A 25,799-nucleotide genomic window follows, 5' to 3' on the forward strand; every position below is an offset into this window, starting at 1 on the left:
CGGCGAAGAACTGCTCTTTTACCCCACGCATTAAATGCCGCACCTTCTTTTCCTCGGACATTGCAGGGTCAGCACGCTTGAAGAGTCGCAGCATGTCCTCGACAAACATCGAAACTCTCTCGTTGGGTCGTTGGTTCCGAGACGAGATAGCCTGCTCTGCTCTTTCTTTCCTTTCAGTGCTGCGGTACGCATCACGAAACTGTCGGCTGAACTCATGCCAAGTCGCAAAGGAACCCTCGTGATTCTCGTACCACGTTTTGGCAGAGTCTTCTAATGCAAAGTAAACTCTCCGCAGCTTGCGAGCTTCATCCCATTCGTTGATGTTGGCAACTCGATTGAAGTGGTCAAGCCAGTCGTCAACATCTTCATAAATATCTCCATGAAATGAGCGTGGTGTTTGCGGCGCATGAAAAACATGCGGGAGAAAAGAATAGGCGTCGTTGGTTTGACTCGCCTGGTTGTTAGTAGAAGTTGCCATCTCGTCTTGAGAGAGGGCACCGTACTCGGGAGATAGTCCTCGCAGGCGGCGACTGCTTCTTGCCGTGGGAGCTGTAGCTGTCTCCAAGTAGCTTGGTGTGTCAGCTGAAAATCTGCAGCCAAGGCGCATTTACCCAGCACCTCCACCAGTGCCGCGAACGTAATAACAGACAGCGACGAAACGACGTCTTGCTTGCCCTCAGACCAGGACGCAAAAGCCCTCTTCTTTCTTCACTTCAAAGGGATTCCGCCTACAGTTGATGGCTCATACCCATTACCTGTGACAATATTCCGAGTACCGCCACCTCGCATGTCGTATACCCTGTGGCACATACCCACTTTACTCGTCCGCCTACCTGTCCGTCCGTCTCCTAGTCTGTCTCTGTTTCCGTTCATGCATCCATCCATTCGTCCATCTAGCGAACACTCCGAGTACCACCATCTGGCATGCCCTGTGCCACATAGCCGCCTAACGCGTCCATCTATTCGTCAATTCGTCTGCTAGTCTGTCAGTCCATCCATGCGTCTGTTAGTGAAACCTTATGGTGAACATTCTGAGTACCGCCATCTCGCATCTCACAAAACCTGTGGCACATAGCTGCTTTACGGGTCCGTCTACTTGTCCGCCCGTCTGCTAGTCTGTCTATCTTTCAATTCATGCGTCCGTGCATGTGTCCATCTAGTGAATACTTCAAGTACAACCATCTCGCATACCCTGTGGCACATAGCCGCTTTACACGTCCATCTACCTGTAAGTCCGTCTGCTATTCTGTCTGTCTGTCCATCCGTGCGTCCGTCCATGCGTCCATCTAGAGAACAATCATAGTACCGCAATCTCGCATACCGTGGCACATCGCCGCTATACGCGTCCATTTACCTGGCCGTCCGTCTGCTACTCTGTCTTTCTGTCCGTCCATGCATTCATTCGTGCGTCCATCTAGTGAACACTCCCAGTACCACACACTGGCATACCCTGTGACACAAAGCCGCATTACGCGTCCGTCTACCTGTCTCTCCGTCTTCTAGCCTGTCTGTCATCCATCCATGCGTCCGTCTGTGAGTCCATGTGGTGAACATTCTGAGCACCGCCATCTCGCAACTCGCAAAACCTGGGGCACATAGCCGCTTTACGCGTCCGTCTACCTGTCCATCCTTCTGGTAGTCTGTCTGTCTGTCCGCCCATGCATCCGTCCGTGCGTCCATCTAGTGAACACTCTGAGTACCACCATCTTGCACGTCGTATACCCTGTGGCACATACCCACTTTATTCGTCCGTATATCCGTCTGTCCATCTGCTAGTATGTCTGTCGGTCCGTCCGTGCGTCCGTTCGTGAGTTCATATGTGAACATTCTGATTACCGCGATCTCCATCTCGCAAAACCTGTGGCACGTAGCCGCTTTACGCGTCCGTCTACCTGTCCGTCCATCTGCTAGTATGTCTGTCTGTCCGTGCTTTCGTCCGTCGGTGCGTCGATCTAGAGAACACTCCAAATACCACCATCTCGCATAACCTGTTGCATATAGCTGCTTTACACGTTCGTCTACCTGTCTGTCTGTCAGCCTGTCTGTCTGTCCGTCTGTCTATGCATCCACGCGTGAGTCCATCTGGTGAAAATACTGAGTACCGCCATCTCGAAACGCAAAACATGGGGCACAGACGCTTTACGCGTCCGCCTACCTGTCCGGCCGTCTGCTAGTCTGTCTGTCTGTCTGTTCGTCCATGCATCCGTCCGTGCGTCCGTCCGTGCGTCCATCTAGAGATGTCTCAAAGTACGGCCATCTCGCATACCCTTTGGTACATAGGCACTTTACGCGTCCGTCTACTATCCGTCCGTCTGCCTGTCTGTCTGTCCATCCATGCATCTCTCTGTGCGTCCATCTAGAAAACACTTATAGTACCGCCATCTCCCAACCCGTGGCACATAGCCACTTTACGCGTCTGTTGACCTGTCCGTCCGTCTGCTAGTCTTTATATCTGTCCTTCCATGCGTCCGTCCATGCGTCCATCTAGAGAAGACTCCGAATACCACCCTCTTGCATGACCTGTGGCACAGAGCCGCTTTACGCTTCTGCCTACCTGTCTGTGCATCTGCTAGTCTGTATGTCCGTCCTTCCATGCATCGGACCGCAAGTCCATCTAGTGAACACTGAGTACCGCCATGTCGCATCTCGCAAAACCTGTGGCACATAGCCGCATTACGCATCTGTCTACCTGTCCGTCCGACTGCTAATCTGTCTGTTCGTCCATTCGTCCTTCCGTGAGTCCATCTAGTCAACACTCCGAGTACCGCCTTCTCGCATGTCGTATACCCTGTGGCACATACCCGCTTTTCTCGTAGGTCTACCTGTCCGTCCGTCCCCTAGTCTGTCTCTCTGTCCGTTCATGCATCCATCCGTTTGTCCTTCTAGCGAACACTCTGAGTAACACCATCTGGCATACCCTGTGGCACATAGCTACAATACGTGTCCGTCTACATGTCCGTCCGTCTGCTAGTCTGTCTGTCCGTCCGTCCATGCGTCCATCTGTGAGTCCACAAGGTGAACATTCCTGTCTCTCCATTCATGCGTCCGTCCGTGCGTCCATCTAGAGAAAACTCATAGTACCGCCATATCGCATACCCTGTGGCACATAGCTGCTTTACGCGTCCGTGTTCCTGTCTGTCCGTCTGCTAGTCTGTCTGGCTGTCTGTCTGTCTGTCCATGCCTCCGTCCGTGCGTTCATCGAATGAACACTCCAAGTACCACAATTTCGCATACTCTGTGGCACATAGGCGTTTTACGCGTCCGTCTACCTGTCCGTCCTTCTGGTAGTCTGTCTGTCTGCCCGTCCATGCATCCGTCCTTGCGTCCATCTAGTGAACCCTCCAAATACCACCATCTCGCATAACCTGTGGCACAGAGCCGCATTACGCGTCCGTCCACCTGTCCGTCCATCTGCTAGTCTGTCTGTCCGTCTATGCATCCGTCCGTGCGTCCATGTAGTGAACATTCAGAGTACCCCCATCTCGCATGTCGTATACCCTGTGGCACATACCCGCTTTATTCGTCCGTCTACCTGTCCGTCCGTCTCCTAGTCTGTCTTTCTTTCCATTCATGCATCCATCCATTCGTCCATCTAGCGAACACTCCGAGTACCACCATCTAGCATGCCCTGTGCCACATAGCCACTTAACGCGTCCATCTATTCGTCCATTTGTCTGCTAGTCTGTCAGGCCATCTATGTGTCTGTTAGTGAAACCTTATGGTGAAAATTCTGAGTACCGCCATCTCGCATCTCACAAAACCAGTGGCACATAGCCGCTTTATGGGTCCGTCTACTTGTCCACCCGTCTGCTAGTCTGTCTATCTTTCCATCCATGCCTCCGTGCATGTGTTTATCTAGTGAATACTTCAAGTACAACCCTCTCGCATACCCTGTGGCACATAGCTGCTTTACACGTCCATCTACCTGTAAGTCCGTCTGCTATTCTGTCTGTCTGTCCATCCGTGCGTCCCTCCATGCGTCCATCTAGAGAACAATCATAGTACCGCAATCTCGCATACCGTGGCACATAGCCGCTATACGCGTCCGTTTACCTGGTCGTCCGTCTGCTAGTCTGTCTTTCTGTCCGTCCATGCATTCATTCGTGCGTCCATCTAGCGAACAATCCCAGTACCACCAACTGGCATACCCTGTGACACAAAGCCGCATTACGCGTCCGTCTACCTGTCTCTCCGTCTGCTAGTCTGTCTGTCCGCCCGTCCATGGGTCCGTCTGTGAGTCCATATGGTAAACATTCTGAGTACCACCATCTCTATCTCGCAAAACCTGTGGCACATAGCCGCATTACGCGTTCATCTACCTGTCCGTCTGTCTGCCAGTCTGTCTTTCTCTCGATCCATGCGTTTGTCCGTGCGTCCATCTAGAAAAAACTCATAGTCCCACCATCTCGCATACCCTGTGGCACATAGCTGTTTTACGCGTCCGTCTACCTGTCCGTCCTTCTGCTACTCTGTCTGTCTGTCCGTCCATGCATCCGCCCTTGCGTCCATCTAGTGAACCCTCCAAATACCACCATCTCGAATACCATGTGGTATATAGCCACTTGGCGCGTCCGTCTACCTGTCCGCCCGTCTGCTGGTCTGTCTGTCCGTCCAAGCGTCGGTCCATGCGTCCATCTAGTGGACACTCCTAGAACCACCATCTCGCATACCTTGTGGCACATAGCCGCTTTACACGTCGGTCTATCCGTCCGTCCGTCTGCTAGTCTGTCTGTCTGTCCATCCATGCGTCTGTTCGGGAGTTCATATGTGAACATTCTGAGTACCGCGATCTCCCATCTCGCAAAACCTGTGGCACATAGTCGCTTTACACGTCCGTTTACCTGTCCGTCTGTCCGCTAGTCTGTTTATCTGTCCATCCATGCGTCCGTCCATGCGTCCATCTTGTGAACTCTCCAAGTACAACCATCTCGCATACCCTTTAGCACATAGCCGCTTTAAGCGTCCATCTACCTGTCAGCTGTCCGCTATTCTGTCTGTCTGTCCGTCCATGCATCCGTCCGTGCGTCCCTCTAGAGAACAATTAAATACTGCCATCTCGCATACCCTGTGGCATATAGCCACTCTACGCGTCCCTCTACCTGTCCTTCCATCCATGCGTTCGTCCATGAGTCCATCTAGTGAGCACTGAGTACCGCCATCTCGCATTTCGTGTTCCCTGTGGCACATACCCGCTTTACGGGTCTGTCTACCTGTCCGTCCATCTGCTAGTATGTCTGTCTGTCCGTGCTTGCGTTCGTCGGTGCGTCGATCTAGAGAACACTCCAAATACCACCATCTCGCATAACCTGTTGCATATAGCTGCTTTACACGTACGTCTACCTGTCTGTCTGTCAGCCTGTCTGTCTGTCCGTCTGTCTATGCATCCATGCGTGAGTCCATCTGGTGAACATACTGAGTACCGCCATCTCGAAACGCAAAACATGGGGCACATAGCCGCTTTACGCGTCCGCCTACCTGTCCGGCCGTCTGCTAGTCTGTCTGTCTGTTCGTCCATGCATCCGTCCGTGCGTCTGTCCGTGCGTCCATCTAGAGATGTCTCAAAGTACGACCATCTCGCATACCCTTTGGTACATAGCCACTTTACGCGTCCGTCTACTATCCGTCCGTCTGCATGTCTGTCTGTCCATCCATGCATCTCTCTGTGCGTCCATCTAGAGAACACTTATAGTACCGCCATCTCGCATCCCGTGGCACATAGCCACTTTACGCGTCCGTTGACCTGTCCGTCCGTCTGCTATTCGTTATATCTGTCCTTCCATGCGTCTGTCCATGCGTCCATCTAGAGAACACTCCGAATACCACCCTCTGGCATGACCTGTGGCACAGAGCCGCTTTACCCTTCCGCCTACCTGTCTGTTCATCTGCTAGTCTGTATGTCCGTCCGTCCATGCGTCCGACCGTGAGTACATCTAGTGAACACTGAGTACTGCCATCTCACATTTCGTATACCCTGTGGCACATACCCACTTTACTCGTCTGTTTATCCGTCTGTCTGTCTGTTAGTATGTCTGTCGGTCCGTCCGTGCATCCATCCGTGCGTTCATCTAGAGACCGCTCCAGTTAGCGCCATCTCGCATCTCGTATACCCTGTTGCACATACGTGCTTTACGCGTCCGTCTATCCGTCCGTCCGTCTGCTAGTCTGTCTGTCTGCCCGTCCCTGCATACGTCCGTGAGTCAACCTAAAGTATACTCAAAGTACCGCCATCTCAGATCTCGTATACCCTTTGGCACATACCCACTTTACGAGTCCGTCTACCTGTCCACCCGTCTGCTAGTCTGTCTGCCTGTCTGTGTGTGTCTGTTAGTCCGTGCGTCCGTCCGTGCATCCATCTAGAGATGTCTCAAAGTACGACCATCTCGCATACCCTTTGGTACATAGCCACTTTACGCGTCCGCCTACCTGTCCGTCCGTCCATGCGTCTGTCCGTGAGTCCATTTAATGAGCAGTGAGTACCGCCATCTCGCATTTTGTACACCCTGCGGCACATACCCGCTTTGCGCATCCGTCTGCTAGTCTGCCTCACTGTCCGTCCATGCAGCCATCCGTGCGTCCATCTAGAGAATATTCAGTGTACTGCCATCTCGCATACCCTGTGGCACATTGCCGCTTTACGCGTGTGTCTACCTGTCCGTCCTTCTGCTAGTCTCTCTGTCTGTCTGTCCATGCATCCGTCCGTGCGTTCATCTAGTGAACACTCCAAATACCATCATTTCGCATACCCCTTGGCACATAGCCGCTTTACGCGTCCGTCTACCTGTCCGTCCGTTTCTTGTCTGTCTGTCCGTCCATGGATCCGTTCGTGAGTTTATCTAGTGAACACTCCAAGTACCACCATCTCAAATACCCTGTGGCACATAGCCGATTAACGCGTCCGTCTATCCGTCCATCCGTCTGCTAGCCTGTCTGTCAGTCTGTCCATGCGTCTGTTCGTGAGTCCATATGGTGAACATTCTAAGTACCGTCACGTCGCATCACGCAAAACCTATGGCACATAGCCGCTTCACGGGTCCATCTACCTGTCCGTCCATCTGCCAGTCTGTCTACTATCCTTCCATGCATCCGTCCATGCGTTCAACTAGTGAACACTCCAAATACCATCATTTCGCATACCCTGTGGCACATAGCCGCTTTACGCGTCCGTCCACCTGTCCGTCCATCTGCTAGTCTGTCTGTCCGTCCATGCATCCGTCCGTGCGTCCATCTAGTGAACACTTAGAGTACCACCATCTTGCACGTCGTATACCCTGTGGCACATACCCACTTTACTCGTCCATATATCCGTCTGTCCGTCTGCTAGTATGTCTGTCGGTCCGTCCATGCGTCCGTCCGTGCATTCATCCAGAGAACACTCTAGTTACCGCCATCTCGCATACCCTGTGGCACACAGCCGCTTTACGCACCTGTCTACCTGTCCGTCCATCTGCTAATCTGTCTATCTGTCCGTCCATGCGTCCGTCCTTGAGTCCATCTAGTGAATATTCCGAGTACCACCATCTCGCATGTCGTATACCCTGTGGCACATACCCGCTTTACTCGTCCGTCTACCTGTCCGTCCGTCTTCTACTCTGTCTCTCTGTCCGTTCATGCATCCATCCATTCGTCCATCTAGCGAACACTCTGAGTACCACCATCTGGCATGCCCTGTGCCACATAGCCGCTTAACGCGTCCATCTATTCGTCCATTTGTCTGCTAGTCTGTCAGTCCGTCCATGCGTCTGTTCGTGAAACCTTATGATGAACATTCGGAGTACCGCCATCTCGCATCTCGCAAAACCTGTGGCACATAGCCGCTTTACGCGTCCATCTACTTGTCCGTCCGTCTGCTAGTCTGTCTATCTTTCCATCCATGCGTCCGTCCATGCGTCCATCTAGTGAACACTTCAAGTACAACCATCTCGCATACCCTGTGGCACATAGCAGCTTTACGCTTCCATCTACCTGTAAGTCCATCTGCTATTCTGTCTGTCTGTCCATCCGCGCGTCCATCCATGCGTCCATCTAGAGAACACTCATAGTACCGTAATCTCGCATACCGTGGCACGTAGCCGCTATACGCGTCCATTTACCTGGCCGTCCGTCTGCTAGTCTGTCTTTCTGTCCGTCCATGCATCCATCCGTGCGTCCATCTAGTGAACACTCCCAGTACCACCAACTGGCATACCCTGTGGCACATAGCAGCATTACGCGTCCGTCTACCTGTCTGTCCGTCTGCTAGTCTGTCTGTCATCCATCCATGCGTCCGTCGGTGAGTCCATGTGGTGAACATTCTGAGTACCGCCATCTCGCAACTCGCATAACCTGTGTCACATAGCTGCATTACGCGTCCGTCTACCTGTCCGTCTGTCTGCCAGTCTGTCTGTCTGTCCATCTATGCGTCCGTCCGTGCGTCCATTCAGAGAAAACTCATAGTACCGCCATAACGCATACCCTGTGGCACATAGCCGCTTTACGCGTCCGTCTACCTGACCGTCCTTCTGGTAGTCTGTCTGTCTGTCTGTCCGCCCACGCATCCGTCCGTGCGTGCTTCTAGTGAACACTCTGAGTACCACCATCTTGCACGTCGTATACTCTGTGGCACATACCCACTTTATTCGTCTGTATCCGTCTGTCCGTCTGCTAGTATGTCTGTCGGTCCGTCCATGCGTCCGTTCGTGCATTCATCTAGAGAACACTCCAGTTACCGCCATCTCGCATACCCTATGGCACACAGCCACGTCACAAGCCTGTCTACCTGTCCATCTGTCTGCTTGTCTGTCTGTCCGTTCATGCGTCCGTCTGTGAATTTATCTAGTGAACACTTCAAGTACCACCATCTGGCATACCCTGTGCCACATATTCGCTTAACGCGTCCATCCATTTGTCCATTCGTCTGCTAGTCTGTCTGTCAGTCCGTCCATGCGTCTGTTCGTGAAACCTTATGGTGAACATTCTGAGTACCGCCATCTCGCATCTCGCAAAACCTGTGGCACATAGCCGCTTTACGCGTCCGTCTACTTGTCCGTTGGTCTGCCAGTCTGTCTATAATTCCATGCATGCGTCCGTCCATGCGTCCATCTAGTGAACACTTCAAGTACAACCATCTCGCATACCCTGTGGCACATAGCCGCTTTACGCTTCCATCTACCTGTAAGTCCGTCTGCTATTCTGTCTGTCTGTCCATCCGCGCGTCCGTCCCTGCGTCCATCTAGAGAACACTCTGTGGTAAAGCCTTTCAACAGTGGGTCGTCCTCTTCAGCGCCTTCTAGGGGGTCGCTCTTTTCATAAGAAGAGCAGCTCGTGCAGAGTGTTGATCCCCGCATTGACTGTCGCTGTCGTAAATAATCACTGAGTGTCCGCCAATAAACCGCTCAACAATTTGGTGGAGAGTGCTGAGAGTGTTTGGCCCTTCAAACACCTTCGGTCCGTATTCATTGCCCTTGGTGCTTCGATCCCGTACCGTGCCTCCAACCATGCACTAAGACGCCGCCCAGCAAATGCTTCCTCCTACGCCGATGCCATGTCCCGGTATCCTCCGCATCCGTGACCCTCCTGTCTTCACCAGAGTGGATGGCACCAACGTCGAGGACTAGCCGTCCATGCACGAAATGCGCGAGCGTCCCCAACCATTGGGACGAGGCAGGTAAACTTGGCATCCTGTTTTTCTATCTCGCGGTTGTGGCCGTCATGTGGTACAACAACCACGCATCTGATTTCCCGACATGGTCCACTTTTAAAACCGCTGTCGTCGACGTGTTCAGCCACCCGGCCGTTCGTAACCTGCAAGCTGAACAGCGTTTACGTGAACGAGCCCAGCAGATCGGCGAGTCCTTCACAAGTTATATCGAGATCATCCTTGACTTGTGCAAGAAAGTCGACCTGAACATGTCAGAGGCTGACAAAATCACGCATGTTCTAAAAGGCATCGCCGACGATGCCTTCACCATGCTCCTGGCAAAGAACCCCCTCACTGTGGCAGAAGTCATCATGTTATGCGAAAGTTACGACGAGCTGCGACGGCAGCGCTTGATGACCCATCGACCGCGACCACGTGGTGCTGATCTCTCGGCCTTGTCAGAAGTTCCTTTCCACGCAACCTTGCTCGTCGAACTCAAGTCGTTCGTGCGTGAGGAAGTTGCCCGCCAGGTCTCTCTACTGGCTTTTGCTTTCCTACAACATGCTCAACAGCCATCAAGTACACTTCTACTTCCGCTCCGCCGAGCCATTCAGCAGGTAATCGGGGAGGTCATCCCTGAATACCACCAGCCGCCTCCTGCATCTGTGCCACTCAGCTACGCCCAAGTTGTTGCCAGGCTGCCCCCCCCCCCGATTTCTGCACCTGTTCCCCTAAATTACACCAGAACCGTCACGAGGCCCCAGGCCTTTGGAGAAACTGTTTCGCCTACATACGCTGGCGTCACCCACGTGCCCCCACGTGGGTCACCCGCGTATCTCCCACAGAACGCCGTGTAATCAACGAGCAAGTCGACGACATGCTTCGCCGCGGTGTTATTCGCATTTTTAGCAACCCCTGGGCATCTCCTGTCGTTCTCGTCACGAAGGACGGTTCTGTGCGGTTCTGTGTGGACTACCGACGCCTCAACAAGATCACTCGTAAGGACGTGTATCCACTACCGCTGGTAGATGACGCGATTGACAGCCTGCAAGGAGCAGAATTCTTTTCATCTCTCGATTTGCGCTCAGGGTACTGGCAAGTACCTATGGCTGAGGACGCTCGACCGAAGACCGCTTTTGTCACCCCCGACGGCTTGTACGAGTTCAACGTTATGCCGTTTCGGCTGTGCAACGCACCCTCCACCTTTGAGCGCATAATGGATACAGTTCTGCGTGACCTTAAATGGCACACACGCCTGTGCTACCTCGATGACGTCGTCGTTTTCGCTCCTGACTTCTCGACGCATCTTCCACGCCTTCGGGATGTTTTAACGCGTCTGAGCAGCGCCAGTCTGCAACTGAACCTAAAGAAGTGCCAATTTGCAGCTCGGCAGCTGACACTCTTCGGCTACGACGTGTCCAAAGACGTAATTCTCCCTGATCCAGCCATAATTCGGGCCGTGATCGAGTTCCCCAAGCCGACATCCGTCAAGGAACTGCGCAGTTTCGTAGGACTGTGTTCCTACTTTCGGCGCTTCATTCGAAACTTCGCGACTATCATATCGCCGCTGACGAAGCTTCTCGGAAGTAACGGGCCTCTCCATTCGTGGTCATCACATTGCGACGACGCTTTCAGAACACTTCGTCGTTTGTTGACGTCGCCTCCCTTACTCCGCCAATACGACCCCATGGCCCCTACAGAGGTACACAGATGCCAGTGGTTTCGGCCTCTGCGCTGTCCTTGCGCAGCGCAAACCAGGGTTCCCGGAATATGTCGTGGCGTACGCGAGCCGTACGCTTACTCGAGCCGAGACCAATTACACAGTCACCGAGAAAGAATGTTTGGCAATCGTCTGGGCCCTTGTAAAGTTCCGACCTTATTTGTATGGTCGCCCATTTGATGTCGTCACCGACCACCACACACTATGCTGGTTGTCGTCATTGAAAGATCCCTCAGGCCGTCTCGCCCGGTTTGCACTTCGCCTGCAAGACTATAACATCCGCGTGCTGTACCGCAATGGAAGGCAACATGCTGACGCCGACGCCCTGTCGCGCTCTCCCTTGCCTGACGACTATGCCAACAACTCAGTGTCTCACCTTGCCATTTCTTCGATTAGCATTCATGCCATCGCCCCTAAATAGAAAGTTAGCGGCGATGCCAGTGCACTCAAACGCTTCAAAGCGTTTGGTTGATGTCATGTTCAATCTTTATTCCATGGACGTGAGTGAGTCATAAGGACAAGGAGAGTGTGTGTTTGTGTATGCACGTGCGTACGCGCGTGTGTTTACACTTCAGTGAGGTGACGCTGGTTTCAGTCTGCCAAGCCCACCATTTCGTCGTTCGGCGTCGTGAAGCCCACCATTTCGCCGTTCGCGACGACCTCCTCCATCGACGCAATTACAACGGTGACGGCCGCCAGTGGCTACTGTCATTTCTCGCATTCTGCGCTCTGACATATGTGAATTCTTTCATTCTGATCCGCAATGTGCGCACTCCGGGGTATCGAAGACTTACCACCGCATTCGACAACGGTACTTTTGGCGCGGCATGTACCGCTACGTGCAGAAATTCGTTCGCTCCTGCATAGAATGTCAGCGCCGAAAAACTTCAAAGCAACTGTCGCCAGTAGGTCTTCAACCTCTACCTTGCCCTGCCAGGCCGTTTGGGCACGTTGTCATCGATTCGTATGGGCCACTTTCACTAACGTCAGCTGGTAACTGCTGGGCGATTGTTGCTGTGGACCACCTCACGCGATACGCCGAAACGGCCGCTCTTCCCGCGGCTACAGCGAGTGATGTGGCCTCCTTTCTGCTCCAACGATTCATTCTGCGACACGGTCAACCCCAGGAACTGCTCAGTGACCGAGGCCGTGTCTTCCTGTCTGAAGTCCTTGAAGCTATTCTCAAAGAGCGCAACGTCGTTCACCGCAAAACTGCTGCTTACCACCGGCAGACGAATGGCCTCACCGAACAATTCAACCGTACGCTCGGCGACATGCTCTCCAAGTACGTCGCCGCCGATCACACAAATTGGGATTCCATTCACCCTTCGTCACCTACGCATATAATACCACCCCTCAGAGCACTACTGGCTTTTCACCTTTCTTTTTATTATATGGAAGGCACCCGTCACACACCATCGACACGATTCTACCGTACAGGCTAGATCCGTCTGAGTGGGCACCTATTTCTGCTACAGCCAAGCTTGCTGAAGAGTGTCGAGAGCTTGCAAAGACCTTTACTGCGCATAATCAAGAGCGGCAAAAAAGCATTCGCGCTGACGCCAGCAGTACTGCGCTCACGTTCCTCCCTGGAGCGCTCATCTGGCTCTCGATCCCTACTACTGCAACTGGCCTATCTTCAAAACTATTGCCCAAATACGAAGGCCCCTACAGTGTCGTCAAATGACCTTCCCCAGTCAACTACTTGATTGAACTCACCGAACCATCTTCGGACATGCGTCGTCGAGGACGCGACATTGTTAATGTAGAGCGCCTTAATGCTTACCATGACCCGCTCATTGTAACCAGCTGTTAGGTCGCCAGGCGGCTCCCTTTTCGTGCCCGGGGTAGTCTTGGTAAAGACTATAGTGAACTAGAAGTACTCTAGTGGTGCGACCGGCCAGGCTCTGGCACCAGCCTTTCACACGGATGGCGCGAGGTGGCGCCACTGCTCCATTTCCTAGGAGCTTCGGCTGCGTTGACCGGCCGTCGCTGGCTCCTTCTGAGTTGCAGCTATGGTCAATTCTAACGCGCGTGTTTGCTTCCTGGCTCATGCAAACGTAAAACTGCTAGATTAGTTATTGCGTGGCTCAGCGGTTTGTATATACATAGTTTGGCCAAGAATATATATATATTGCCACAGCTCGACCATCGCAGAAGACGCGTACCACAATTCGCGTTCGTAAAAGCCGTCAAGCAAGTAGCAAGAAAGCCGCGCCATGGAACGCCGTCCTGCACGCGCCACGATGCTACGCCATGGGACTGGCACGAGACTCGAGGGGCAGAAGAGGAGACCGACGAAGTTAGAGTCAGGGGCGCAGACATTTTGGCTGACCATTTTTAGCTTCAAGTTTACGGGCACAAGTTCGCCCTGAATAAAAAGTTTATATAGTACCAGGTGCTATATTTATTTGTAAAAATCTGGTGGATGCGCTGGGTATGATTCCAAGCCCACCACAGGCAAGGAGAAGCCCAGATCCCAGAAGATTGGAGCCAGCAGAATTGACACCTGTGCACCAACGCACGAGTCGCCGACTACGTGGGGAGCAGCCCGAGTTTGGCCCCCTAATTGACTCATCAAGACCTGTCGAGACCTCAAGCACAAGCGTCACTACGATGGCCACCCAGTCGATGCCATCTCCATCTCACCTCATCGTGGATTCGCCACGTACACCAGAGGTCTTCCACGGTGAGACTTTTGAAGACGCCGAGGACTGGCTTGAAGGCTTCGAGCGCGTTGCACGTTTGAATGGTTGGGACGAAGCCCAAAAGCTTCGTTACGTTTACGTCGCCCTGCAAGATTCGGCACGTACGTGGTTTGAGAACCACGAAGCGTGCATGCTGTCATGGGACGACTTCCGACGAGAGCTAATCGCAACCTATGCGAACACGGACCGCAAAGAGAAGGCAGAGGCTGCTCTTCAGGCGAGGAACCAGCGGAATAACGAGAGCGTGGCCATGTACATAGAAGACATGTCACGGCTCTTCCGCCGAGCCGACCAAAACATGGCCGAGGAGAAGAAGTTGCGGTACCTAATGCGCGGAGTAAAGGAAGAAATTTTTGCAGGCCTGGTGCGTAATCCACCGCGAACTGTGGCGGAGTTCCGGTCCGAGGCAACGACCATGGAAAGGACGCTACAACAACGTGCGCGACTGTACAACAGAGACTTCAGCGTCTCTTCAGTCAGGGTGGAGTCAACAACCTTCCCCACCAACGTTGACGTCCTCCGGGAAATGGTGAGGGCTATTGTTAAGGAGGAGCTCCAGAAACTGCAACTTCCTCAAAGTCCTTCAGCGATGCCCTCAATCGCGGACGTTGTGCGTGAAGAAGTGCGGCAAGCAATTAGTCAACCGCAGCCTCAGGTGCCACACTACACGCAACCGGAACCTCAGCCACAGCTGTCATACGCGCAAGTCGTACGGCAAGACATGAGACGCCCGAGCTTTGCACAAGCTTCCGTTATGCCACCGACCTTTCCTCGCAGTACTCCAGCGCCGATGCCAGAAGCAAGACCCCGCAAAAGTGATGTATGGCGCACGGCAGACCGGCGGCCCCTCTGCTACCACTGTGGGGAGGCAGGTCATCTTTATCGGACATGCCACTACCGTCGGGTCGGGCTACGTGGCTTCCCAGTGAATGCGCCCTGCCCTCGTAACGGTGAGCGCCCTTACGAAATCGAAGAATATTTGTCTTCGCGCTATGCCTATCCAAACACTCAGCGACATGAATCACGGTCGATTGCACCAATGCGCAATAGGTCGCCGAGTCCACACCCATCATCTACTTTCCCGAGGCGTCGTTCACCAAGCCCGCGACGGGAAAACTAGAACCGGCGACCTGTGGAGGCAGGGCCGCTGATTTTCGAAAAACTGAAAACCCTCCATCGCTAACCGGATCACACGACGACACTGACACGACGACGGACAAGCGCAGTAATGGTGACGTGACATCCGAGCTACAAGTCAGAATAGACGACGTAGAAACCATAGCGTTAATAGACACAGGTGCAGATTACTCAGTAATAAGTAGCATGCTCGCAAATAAGCTGAAGAAAGTGCTCACTCATTGGACCGGACCGCAGATACGCACCGCCGGCGGGCACTTAGTCAGCCCCGTAGGATTGCGCACAGCGAGAGTGGGAATAAGAGGCCATGTGTACGCCTGCAGTTTTATTGTTCTTCCTGAATGTTCCCGTGAGGCAATTCTGGGCATGGACTTTCTGCAAGCAAACAGTGCCATCATCGACTTGCAGAAATCCCAAGTTTCTTTCTCTACAGAGAACACTGTTGCCGTGTGTCATGCGGAGCAACCAATTGTTTCGTCTCTTCGTATTGTGGATGAAGGTGTGACAGTGCCGCCACGTAGCAGCGTGACAGTTTCTGTGAAAAGCGACATTTTTCGTGAATATGCCGGACTAGCTGATGGAAATATCGAACTGCTGCTCACAAAGGGAATACGCGTGGCGAGAGGTCTAGTGAACCTGCGGAACGGATATACTGATGTGCTATTGACTAACTTTACCAACGAGGTACAGCATGTGGCGAAGGGAGCAGCCATAGCATCACTTCATGACTACGTACAAGTCTCAGATGTTTGCACCATAGAAAACGTACCTACAACGCCCTCAACAGTGGAAAGTGTCCTCGAGAAAATAGATATTGACCGAGAGCTTTCATCTCTGCAGAAAGACCAGATTGTGGAGTTGATCAAGGAATTCGCAGAGTGTTTTTCTTCTTCTTCGAAAGTCGGACGTACGCCTGTAGCAAAGCACCGCATTGTAATCGAAGGGCATGTTAGACCAGTATGTCAGCATCCATACCGAGTAGCTCCAAAAGAAAGGGAGGCGATAAAGAAGCAAGTACAGGAGATGCTCGACGACGATGTCATACAGCCCTCCAAAAGCCCATGGGCATCGCCGGTAGTATTGGTGAAGAAGAAGGACAACACCATGCGGTTCTGTGTTGATTACAGAAAACTCAACCTCGTCACGAAGCGAGACGTGTACCCACTCCCACGAGTCGACGATACGTTGGATAAACTGCGCAATGCTCACTTTTTTTCATCGTTGGATCTAAAGAGCGGGTACTGGCAAATAGAAGTCGACGAACGAGATCGGGAAAAGACGGCGTTTGTGACACCCGACGGACTCTACGAGTTCAAAGTACTCCCATTTGGTTTGTGTTCTGCTCCCGCTACCTTCCAGAGGATGATGGACACTGTGCTCTCCGGCCTCAAATGGCAGTCATGTCTTGTCTATCTGGATGATGTAGTAATTTTTTCCACTACGTTCAAGCAGCATGTACAGAGATTGAGAACGGTACTGGACGCTATTCGTATGGCTGCACTTACGATCAAACCCGAAAAGTGCCACTTCGGGTTCCGGGAGCTCCGGTTCCTCGGGCACATTGTCAGTTCTCACGGTGTCCGCCCAGATCCGGATAAGATCACTGCGGTTGAAAATTTCCCAAGGCCAAGAGACAAGAAAGCTATGCGACGTTTCCTGGGGCTTTGTGCCTACTATAGGCGCTTTGTTGAAAATTTCTCCAAGATTGCGGAACCACTGACACGGCTTACGAAGGAAGGTGTGCCATTCATCTGGCACCAAGAGCAAGAAGACGCCTTCTCTGAGTTACGACGGCGTTTGCAGTCACCTCCCATACTTGCTCATTTTGACGAAGATGCCAAAACAGACATTCATACGGACGCCAGCAACGTTGGCCTCGGTGCTATTCTTGTTCAATGGCAGAACGGGGAAGAAAAAGTTATTGCTTATGCAAGCCGCACTCTGTCGAAAGCTGAGTATAATTATTCAGCTACGGAAAAGGAATGTCTCGCAGTGATATGGGCTATCAGTAAGTTCCGTCCATATTTATACGGTAGACCATTCCGAGCCATCAGTGACCATCATTCATTGTGCTGGCTTGCGAACCTCAAGGATCCTTCCGGAAGACTTGCTAGATGGAGCCTACGTCTACAAGAATATGACATCACCGTAGTCTACAAGTCTGGCCACAAGCACAATGACGCGGACTGCTTGTCACGAGCACCAATCCAGAACTCGTCTCCTGAGCATGAACAAGACTCCGCATTTCTTGGAGCTGTGAATGTGTCGGAGATGGCTCATGATCAACGAATGGACCCAGAATTACTTCTGCTCATTCAATACTTAGAGGGGCAGCAAGTCGAAGTACCGCGAGTTTTCATCCGTGGACTACGTTCCTACGTCCTCCGCAACAACGTTCTCTACAAGAGAAACTTTCAACACACCGGTGAAACGTTCCTATTGCTGATACCATCATCACTGCGAGCGGAAATTTTAGAAGCGTGTCATGATGACCCATCGGCAGGTCACTTGGGCATTAGTAGGACTTTGGCAAAAATCCGCCGCAGATATTACTGGCCAAAATTGATGGATTCAGTACAGCATTACGTAAGATCATGTCGAGAATGCCAAAGACGCAAAGTACCACCCCTAAAACCAGCAGGTCTTTTGAAACCGATAGAGCCACCGAAAGTCCCGTTTGAGCAGGTCGGAATGGATTTGCTAGGACCATTTCCTATGTCATCGTTTGGGAAGCGCTGGATAGTTGTAGCAACCGACTACATGACCCGGTATGCCGAGACGTCATCTCTCACAAAAGGAAAGGCAAATGAAGTGGCTCAGTTTTTTGTGAACCAGATAGTGCTGCGACATGGCGCACCTAGAGTTCTTATAACTGACAAAGGAACTGCGTTCACTTCCAGGCTAGTACAGTCTGTCATGAAACTAACGCACACCGACCACAGAAGAACTACCGCATACCATCCGCAAACTAACGGGTTAACTGAAAGGCTGAACAGGACGCTTGCTGACATGATCGCGATGTATGTGGACGTCGAGCATCGGACTTGGGACACCATATTACCGTATGCTACATTTGCATACAATACCGCAGTACAAGAGACAACCCACTTCACGCCATTTCAACTTGTTTATGGTCGGACAGTAATAACGACATTAGACGCGATGCTGCCTGTCAACAGCACGAATGAAGAGGACCCTGACATAAGCGAATATGTAGAAAGGGCAGAAGAGGCGCGACAACTAGCACGGAACCGCATCATTCAACAGCAGAACGTCGACGCGCACCGTTACAATCTAAGACGAAGGGATGTTCAGTACTCCCCTGGAGACCAAGTGTGGGTCTGGACGCCTGTACGTGCACGTGGCCTATCAGAAAAGCTTATGCGGCGCTATTTTGGCCCTTACAGGGTTCTTCGTCAGCTAGGCCCATTAAACTACGAAGTGATCCCTGAAGGTCAAGTATGCACAACACGACGCAGGAATCTCCCGGAAGTTGTACATGTAGTACGTATGAAACCGTACTACGACAGGAACTGAACAACGTCGTCTAACACAAGGAGAAGTCCTATTGTTTAGAAACTGTCAGCCGGCTCTACGCATCGGGGCGATGCGTGCTAGGAGGGGGACTAATGCCACAGCTCGACCATCGCAGAAGACGCGTACCACAATTCGCGTTCGTAAAAGCCGTCAAGCAAGTAGCAAGAAAGCCGCGCCATGGAACGCCGTCCTGCACGCGCCACGATGCTACGCCATGGGACTGGCACGAGACTCGAGGGGCAGAAGAGGAGACCGACGAAGTTAGAGTCAGGGGCGCAGACATTTTGGCTGACCATTTTTAGCTTCAAGTTTACGGGCACAAGTTCGCCCTGAATAAAGAGTTTATATAGTACCAGGTGCTATATTTATTTGTAACAATATATATTCATATTTACCACACGCGCTAATAACATTCGCTACAAAGCGATTGCTCATCACCATCACAAGCTTACGGCGCGCTTCCACTATAGTTTTGGTGCTGGCTTATTACATAGAAGGTCATGGTAAGGACACAGTGCTCAGCATCGAAAATGAAAACAGGAACATCTTTTTATTTATTGTGATGGTTGGAACAGTACAAAAAAATACAAAATAACGAAATAAATTTCACTAGTTTAACAGCTTTTCAAAACTATTACGAGGATTCGCAAAAAAGAAGACACGTGAGATAGACATGTGCAGAACTTAACATCTACTGAGCTTTAGGTGCTTGGCTGATTCTCGTTTTTTAGCACTATTCTGGTTCACGCTTTTAGTTAGGAAATGCAGACGAGTAGTGATGTAAAAAACGATGACCTCAGCTGCAATGCCTTCAGAATGGTCACGACAACCAAGCCCATTTTTTTGCTTTGCCTTAACTTCGCTTAAAATGTCGAGTATGCTATCAGCGTGCAGCTCCAGCAAACTGAAACACGTTTTGAAGGCTTTTTCTAAATCATGAACAAACTTAAACAACAGGCTAGACGGATAAAGCAGGCCACCTCTGTCTTTCATGTGTGTCAATTGCGCAAGGTGTTTGAGACTTTCAGCAGACTCCTTTTGCATTAGAAGAAGTTTACGGCACTCTTCGCAGCCAGACTTCTTTAGGCATTTTCTAGCTACATATCCTGCTATATAAAATGTTAGCCGGTTGTCACTGGCAGATATAATGCATGACGCATGGTCTGGCGCACTCTGTGGGAGCGAGCTCTGCACGGCAGCTACATTGTCACTGTTTATAAACTTGTTCATTAAGCGCCGTTTACCAGATGGAACATTTTCAGCACCTGAATTTGCGGGTAGAAGGGCATGGAGCACTGCAGGCTCACAGTTTCCCTTTGAAGCTGAGTGAGCAAGATTGTTGAAGCTCAAGCAGTTGATAGTGCTAATAAACTGCTGTGGTGTTGGGTGCGTGTTACATCCAGACGACTGCCTGACAATGCCAAAAACATGCTCAACAGGATCTTGGCTTACTCTAGATGTCATTAGGTACCTGTAGCCTAGTTTCTCAGTGAGATACTGAAGCAAAGAAAGCACACTTGACACTGTCACTCGCAGCCCAGCTGCTGTTGACTGGCTCAGGAATCCTTTCTGCCCCTTCGTGTGGTCTTCCCATGATGAAAGATACTCCTGAAACGATCGCAGCTTCTCAACACTTGCTGAACTTGGGCGCAGCGCTTCAGCTGTAAATTGTGGTCATCATTTGCACAAGGTCATGGATGATCCTGTGAAATGAACAAAAGCAGGATGAATCTGTGTTTGTGAGCAAGAGTCAGACTGTCATATGCAAGGTGAAAGGTGCAATCGCAATAAAACCACAATGTGATGACACTTACTTGAAAAACTTTAGTGTAGCTGTGATGTCACCACAGGTATCTTCAATTTCTAACTTGTACAGCTGCAGACCATGAATCACTTTTTCTCCGAAAAGCTGAAAAGCTAAAGATACTCTCATCTTTTCAAAATTGTTGGGGTTCGTGTGGCTTCCGGTGATTCCATGCGTTGCCTGCAATGTGACACTGCAACCATCCAGTTCCAAAGCTTTGCGTACGAATTGTAAAGATACCTGAAAGGAATACCAAAGTGATAAACTGTTAGAAACAAACAGATTGTATCAATAAAGTTGTACAGCATGCTTGGTGATCAAAAACAACTTAACCGGCCCTCAGGTGTTTCGTAGTCCGACCTTAGTAGTCCATTCCTCAGGCACTTAATTAAGTGAGGAAAGTCCGACAGAAAATGGAGTTTGCGCGTTGGGTCCACTGGATGCAATGTGCTGCATTTCGTTTCTGTCAGTGATGCTTTGATGCCCATCACAGACCACATTTTCCGATTCCAAGTGGCACCATCAGACGTAATGAAATCAACCTTGAGTCCGGCCTTCTCAGCTAAAATGACGGCTTCAAGCATTATCTTCGTCAGCAGGTTCCCATTTATGTTTCCATGAGTCGCAAATGCAGCGAGTATTTGCGTCCATTTGCCAACAAAGGGCACAAACATTATCACCATACCGTGATCACAGACACTGTGCTTATCTTTGTCAGACGTAAACTGTCCCAAGTCAACGAAGCCATCAATGTGGCCTTCACTGTTCACTGAGAGGTGCTCCGAGAGTTTCAGTTTATCCACGATGAGTCCTCCATGGCATAAAAACCCAGTTCTGTAGCATTTTCCCAGTTCTGTAGCAACCCAGTTCTGTAGCATTTTAAATATTTGCGAAGCGTAGTCTTACTGGGGAGAACTAAGATTTTTTCTTTTCTCAAGTGCTCATACAACCCTGCACTTTTCAGCTTCATATTCAAACATTCGAGCACCAACTCATTTGAAAATATCATGCCTTTAGTACTCTTCCGTGAAGAAGCTTTGAATATGTTGAGAGTTGCCTCACTCTGCTTCTCTGGTAGGAGAGCTACTCTTGCATTGAAATCTTCTTCTGCGATTGCCACATTCTTGGCAAGCATGACACTCGACTTTTTTCTTAAGCACACATGCCTGATTTTGAAGACGTGCTGTCTTCTTCTTTTGTTGCGTCAGTCGTGAAGAAAGGGTTTTCTTTACAGGCAGGTGTAAACGACAGTTAATGTACGACTTTCTTGTCAGTAACGCTTTCCTAAGGGACTTGCATTCTGCACAACTTGAGCCTGCAAATGAACAAACAATGCATACGTTAAAATCACACCCCTCAATACCTGAGGCAATGTGGTAATGTTATGGGCATCCTAATGCACTTTACGTCTACTTACCTTCAGAAGAAACTTTTCCGAAGCAGCGTACGCTGATCACGGATCGTCCAGCAGTGTTTGCTTCAGCTCGATGATGTGCGGTCAGCCGAGAGGAAAGCGGCTTGAATTCTTGTTTACACATTGTTCCCTTGCAGACAGGGCTTTCTCGAGCTTCTTCCAATACGGATGTGGCCTCAGCAAGAGATTGCACGGGTTTCTCTTGACACAAAACACCTTGATAGAAGACTTGAGCTACAATTTTTCCTTCTGTGGACATAAAGCACACAGCTTTTTCATGAAAAATATCCAGTTTTGTACGCTTGCTTATCACTGTCGTCACAAATATTAGATCGCAGTGGCCAACTGCTTCTATACGACACCAGTAGTTTGCAGGAACTTCAAGTGTGCGAATAGCTTCAATTGAAAGTCGCGCACTAGTGGCAGCATTAAAGTCCATGCCTTCCATTTCACCGCCATCGCACACTTCGTCAGGTGCATCAGGTCTGCGCCGTTTTCTGCTTGCGCCTTCAGGAGGTTTGGCTGCTTTCCTTCTCTCGGGTCTTTGCTTGGGCGCAGCGACGGAAAGGTACGCTGGACAACCTGGCAAAAGCGTTGGCACGGCATCAGGCACCAATGACAGTTTTCCTCGGGGAGTGCGCACTTCACAGCCATTTATCACGTGCACATATTCGCGCAGAATATATTTTGGCTTGAAGTGATGTTCGCACACCGCTGATGTTTCGGTCAGAGGCTTGTCATCCCTCCGGAGGTTACGCTCCCACTTTCTGCGGAGATCGTCTTCTCTAGGAGCTGCAAACAACGATGCCTTCGGGGCGCCCGGGTAGCCGCTTCGGCAACCCGGAGCAAAACAGTGTGAATCCGTCCTCCGCTTCGACATGTCACGAGCTACATGTTTGTTGGTACGGAATACCTGAACAGGTAAAGACAGCTGCTCCACAACGGTCCGTGCGAGAAAATGCAGAGCACAGTATACCGCTACACGTGCAGTACAGTAGCTGCAGACAAAGCGATGCGCAGGGTACCGGCAGACGTGCTGAACTAACGCGCTGAATCACCAAGTGACCGCGCCTCGCCTAGGAAAAGGCGAAGTAGCGCCAGGAGAAACCCTAGCGGCGGTCCGTGGTATTTCTGACCGCCAAGAGAGGCGGCGTGGCCTGGCGGTCGTGCCACTAGAGTACTTCTAGTTCACTATAGTAAAGACTTTGAACAGTGGGTCGTCCTCTTCAGTGCCTTCTAGTGGGTCGCCCTTTTCATAAGAAGAGAGTCGATCCCTGCATTGACTGTCGCTGTCGGGAATCATCGCTGAGTGTCCACCAATAAACCGCTTAACTACTCATAGTACCGCCATCTCGCATACCGTGGCACATAGCCGCTATACGCGTCCGTTTACCTGTCCGTCCGTCTGCTAGTCTGTATGTCTGTCCGTCCATGCATCCGTCCGCAAGTCCATCTGGTAAACATTCTGAGTACCGCCATCTCGACTCGCAAAACATGGGGCACAAAGCCGCTTTATGCGTCCGTCTACCTGTACGCCCGTCTACTTGTCTGTCAGTCTGTCTGTTCGTCCATGCGTTCGTCCGTGCATCCATTTAGAGAACACTCAAAGTACCGCCATCTCGAATACCCTGTGCTACATAGCTGCTTTACGCGTCCGTCTACCTGTCAGCTCCTCCATGCGTCCGTCCATGAGTCCATCTAGTGAGCACTGAGTACCGCCATCTCGCATATCGTATACCATGTGGCACATACCAGCTTTACGCGTCCGTCTACATGTCCGTCCGTCTGTCTGTCTGTCTGTCTGTCCATCCATGCGTCCGTCCATTCGTCCATCTAAAGAACACTCATAATACCGCCATCTCGCATACCCTGTGGTTTATAGCTGCTTTACGCGTCCACCTACCTGTTCGTCCATCTGCTAGTCTGTCTCTCTGTCCGTCCATGCGTCCATCTGTGCATCCACCTAGTGGACACGCAAAGTACAACTATCTCACATACCCTGTGGCACATAGCCGCTTTACGCGTCTGTCTACCTGTCCGTCCTTCTGCTAGTCTCTCTGTCTGTCTGTCCATGCATCCGTCCGTGCTTCATCTAGTGAACACTCCAAATACCATCATTTCGCATACCCTATGGCACATAGCCGCTTCACGGGTCCGTCCACCTGTCCGTCCGTCTGCCAGTCTGTCTACTATCCTTCCATGCATCCGTCCATGCATCCAACTAGTGAACACTCCAAGTACAACCATCTCGCATACCCTGTGACACATAGCCGCTTTACGCGTCCATCTACTTGCCAGTCCATCTGCTATTCGGCCTGTCTGTCCATCCATGCGTCCGTCCGTGCGTCCATCTAGAGAACACTCATAGTACCACCATCTCACATACAGTGGCGCATAGCCGTTTTACGCGTCCGTCGACCTGACCGTCCGTCTGCTAGTCTCCATGTCTGTTCGTCAATGCGTCCGTCCGTGCGTCCATCTAGAGAACACTCCAAATACGCCCATCTCGCATAACCTGTGGCACGGAGCCACTTTACGCGTCCGTCTACCTGTCCGTCCATCAGCTAGTCTGTCTGTTCGTCCATGCATCCGTCCGTGAGTCCATGTAGTGAATATTCCGTGTACCGCCATCTCGCGTGTCGTATACCCTGTGGCACATACCCGCTTTACTCGTCCGTCTACCAGTCCGTCTGTCTCCTACTCTGTCTCTCTGTCCGTTCATGCATCCATCCATTCGTCCATCTAGCGAACACTCTGAGTACCACCATCTGGCATGCCCTGTGCCACATAGCCGCTTAACGCGTCCATCTATTCGTCCATTTGTCTGCTAGTCTGTCAGTCCGTCCATGCGTCTGTTCGTGAAACCTTATGGTGAACATTCGGAGTACCGCCATCTCGCATCTCGCAAAACCTGTGGCACATAGCCGCTTTACGCGTCTGTCTACTTCTCCGTCCGTCTGCTAGTCTGTCTTTCTGTCCGTCAATGCATCCATTCGTGCGTCCATTTAGTGAACACTCCCAGTACCACCAACTGGCATACCCTGTGGCACATAGCAGCATTACGCGTCCGTCTACCTGTTTCTCCGTCTGCTAGTCTCTCTGTCGTCTGTCCAAGCATCCATCTGTGAGTCCATGTGGTGAACATTCTGAGTACCGCCATGTCGCATCTCGCAAAAGCTGTGGCACATAGCCGCATTACGCGTCCGTCTACCTGTCCGTCCGACTGCTAATCTGTCTGTTCGTCCGTTAGTCCATCCGTGAGTCCATCTAGTGAACACTCCGAGTACCGCCTTCTCGCATGTCGTATACCCTTTGGCACATACCCGCTTTTCTCGTCGGTCTACCTGTCCGTCCGTCACCTAGTCTGTCTCTCTGTCCGTTCATGCATCCATCCGTTTGTCCTTCTAGCGAACACTCCGAGTACAGTGTACTAGAATAGAGGCAGTGTGCTCACAGGCGGCGGTGGGTGACCCACTTCGTGTCGACGCCGAGAGGCAGCGCGGCTCGCAGCGTCACCTGAAACTCCTTTGCGCGCCGAAGTAGAGAGCCACAGCGCAATTGTTGAAATGCCAGAAATTATGCAACGTTCGCGACATGCAATGCACGACACTTCTTTTGGGGCATCTTATCAGTGTGCAGGGTGTGAAGCAACTGGCATTGTATTATTTTCCGGCCGTTTAAATGTTCAAAGTGGTTTCGCTAATGCAGCGGTTATGTCGACTGCGGTTCCGAGGTGCGAAAAACACTACGCACTTTTTTTTCGCAATGTCAGAATTAAAATTTTGGAATTTAACGGGCCGAAGCCACACTTTCACTATGAGGTGCGCCATAGCGGAGGGCTGCAGGTTTATTCAGATCCCTTT

General features: G+C 51.3%; 1 protein-coding gene across 1 annotated transcript; it reads right to left on the minus strand.

Annotated features, from left to right (window-relative positions):
• Positions 1 to 20,375: 20,375 nt before the first annotated feature.
• Positions 20,376 to 22,816, minus strand: LOC142765158 (uncharacterized). Its single transcript, XM_075865732.1, has 4 exons — positions 21,940 to 22,816; positions 21,689 to 21,837; positions 20,533 to 20,762; positions 20,376 to 20,421 (listed from the first exon to the last, which is right to left on the minus strand). The coding sequence occupies exons 1-4, from the start codon at positions 22,814 to 22,816 to the stop codon at positions 20,376 to 20,378; spliced, it is 1,302 nt and encodes a 433-aa protein (XP_075721847.1).
• Positions 22,817 to 25,799: the final 2,983 nt, after the last annotated feature.

The sequence above is a fragment of the Rhipicephalus microplus genome, chromosome 6, assembly GCF_043290135.1.
Source record: "Rhipicephalus microplus isolate Deutch F79 chromosome 6, USDA_Rmic, whole genome shotgun sequence".
In the NCBI taxonomy this organism is placed as follows: domain Eukaryota; kingdom Metazoa; phylum Arthropoda; class Arachnida; order Ixodida; family Ixodidae; genus Rhipicephalus; species Rhipicephalus microplus.